This window comes from Gigantopelta aegis, chromosome 5 (genome assembly GCF_016097555.1).
Source record: "Gigantopelta aegis isolate Gae_Host chromosome 5, Gae_host_genome, whole genome shotgun sequence".
NCBI lineage: Eukaryota > Metazoa > Mollusca > Gastropoda > Neomphalida > Peltospiridae > Gigantopelta > Gigantopelta aegis.
The window spans coordinates 38354296-38357070 of record NC_054703.1 but is presented as its reverse complement, the minus strand read 5'-3'; the positions used below and the strand labels follow the sequence as shown (position 1 = coordinate 38357070).

The following is a 2775-nucleotide window of genomic DNA, read 5'->3' as shown; positions in this document are numbered from 1 at the left end:
ACCTTTTAATATCATAATATTAGCTCATTTTGTATCTATGTAATAGCTGGAAAATAAGGACCTTCAAATGACTTTCAGATAGTAGTGTTTAGTTATGAATATAATAGCATTAATAGAATCGTTATTACTTGTCCTAAAACTCAAAAATTATATATTATTTCAAAACATTTACCTTTATACCTGTTTCTTTTATATTCCATTCACAATTTTAGTTGTTCCAAAATTAGTCTGCCCTTGTTACATTACCAAATAAGTGTATCAATGGTGATATATTTCATTTTACACAAAGGGCAAAGGGACACATGTATGTAATATCCTATATTACATTAAAGACATATTTGTTGGCATTATTCTGTGAATAATCTTACAGAGAAACCATCTTAGGTTCATACTATCTGTGCAGCATGGTCAAAATGTTCGTGAGATTTTGCCGACTTCTCATCTCCTTCAAGACACACTGAAGACCACTTAAGTCCTATATCAGAGCCTGTCAAGTGCTCCAAGACCTTTCACGAGGGACTCATGATTTTTTCACTTTTCGCATCGTCAGGTGATCGTGGAGCAAAATTGTGACTGTGTGCCACCCGCATTAAGCATAATTCTTCGTCTCACTGGTGAGCGCTCGCTTCGTTTGCGGTACGTCTGGGATGGATCCTCGTTTCTCTGCCCATTTGGGCTGTTTCTCGTTCCAACCAGTGCACCACGACTGGTATATCAAAGGCCGTGGTATTTACTATACTCTATGGAGGATGGTACATATAAAACATCTGTCGCTACTGATGGAAAAATGTAGCGGGTTTCCTCTCTAAGACCATATGTCTAAATTAACAAACGGTTGACATCCAATAGCCAATGAGTAATTAATCAATGTGATCTAGTGGTGTCGTTAAGCAAAACAAACTTTTCTTCTCACTACGAATTAAATTTGTATTTTAAAAATTGTGAATTGAATAAAATGTTTTGAACCGTATATCATCAAATTGGAAATACTATAGAATTTGACAGCTTCCTTTTAATTATATATATATATATATATATATATATATATTTACCGTTTCCATTGCACTAATGACCGTGATAATATAAAAAGTTGACATCAATATTATAAGTATTTAAAAATTACGTATGTTTTAAGAACACTCCATTTTCATTTTCAACCAAATTTAGAATCTGCTGCAGGGGAGGTAACTGATGTGGAGCTGGTTTGTAATGATGGTCTGGCGCTCGACTCTGTTTCATCTGTCTTCGAGCCGACAAAGTTAGAAACTTGGACTGGAATTTTTGACACTGTGACATTTCCATTCTGTGTAGATACTTTCTTGCATTTCATCTTGCTTTTCATGATCTTCCTGTAATTAGCGGAACAAGCCATTAGGATGTAAAAATTCTGCCCAAAATTGATCAGGTATAAAACACCAAATGGTGGCAACAATTTAATGAGAAGCAACACGGACTCAAAATCTGATTTAGTTACTAATAGAATGCCAAGAGCGCATTCTATTATAGCAGAAGGGAGAATTGTTACAAAGGCCAGTATGGATATTAGCATTAGAGGACGAAGTGACTTGTCTTGTTTGTTTTCCTTGGAGCCAGAGCTGGTGGAGGTGAATCTCTTTCTGAAATTGGCGCTGCGCTGGATGTGGATTCCAGTCACAATATTAAAGACGAGAATCAAGAGACAAGGGAGAATAGAATTAACAAGCAGACGTAAAGTAGCGAAGTATGTCACGAGGTGATTTTTTACAAAACACGTGTTTGATCCTTCAACAGCGTACACGCCGTTCACAAACGGGAACGACAGCGCTGCCGATATAACACTCAGTGACAAGCAGACGATCGTGGCCTTCCTTTTAGTACAGAGTCGTTCGCGTTTCATTGGGAAAACAACACAGTAGAACCGATCCAGAGTCAGACCAACGACCAACCACGGGGAGAGAAGCATCACAATGTTTCTAGTGAACATCCACGCACTGCATGCAGCCACATGATTCCCAATGATATGGAAAGAGTTGAAGAATCTCAACGACAGGTTTATGCCAAACATAATTAGAACAGCACTGTCTGACACGGCCATGAACCTCAAGTACACCGGGTAGGATAGAAGGGAAAACTTGGCGTTTGCCAGTAAAGGAAACATCAAAGAATTCCCCACCAAGCCTATCGCGACTGTTATCACGCTGCAGACCCAGTAGGCAGTGCCTGGTCCTCCGGAGTAAATCGAGGTAGTAGGATCTGTTTCGTTAGATTCTGTGAGTGAATCCGTCCCATTGAGGAGGTTCGTTTCGTTTGTAATGATGTCAAACATGCCCGTGGTTTTGCCATCTAGTGTCATTGTTGTTATATCAGACATGTTGGTGGAATGGTGTCTCCTGTTAAAAAAAAAAAAGATTTTTCGTTATTTAAATTACATTATGTTTTGTTTGCTGTTATGTTTAATATATATAATGGACAATATCTGCCGAGTCTGTGTTAATCGGTGTTTGTATCTGATCTCCCGAGACTACCGATTAACTAGACCAGATTGATATTTAACATTTTACAGTACACGAGTAACAATATCTATTAATCCTATAAAACGTCTAGCTCAAGTTGTGTCGTTAAACAAAAACAAACATTACAGCATTTAGCACATTCAAAAATATTATCTCTGCAGAAATAAAACGAAAATGTAACCAAGTGTTTTAAACTACATTCGGTACAATTGTTTTTTTTTTTAAAACAGTTCACACAGTTTAAAAACACTGTTCACAAAGTTTAAAAACACTGTTCACATAG

At 37.3% G+C, this 2775-nt stretch overlaps 1 protein-coding gene across 1 annotated transcript; it reads right to left on the bottom strand.

The window, feature by feature from the left end:
• Positions 1-1153: 1153 nt before the first annotated feature.
• LOC121373151 (lysophosphatidic acid receptor 4-like) lies at positions 1154-2332 on the bottom strand. Its single transcript, XM_041499605.1, has one exon. It carries the CDS (start codon positions 2330-2332, stop codon positions 1154-1156), a length of 1179 nt encoding a protein of 392 aa, XP_041355539.1.
• Positions 2333-2775: the final 443 nt, after the last annotated feature.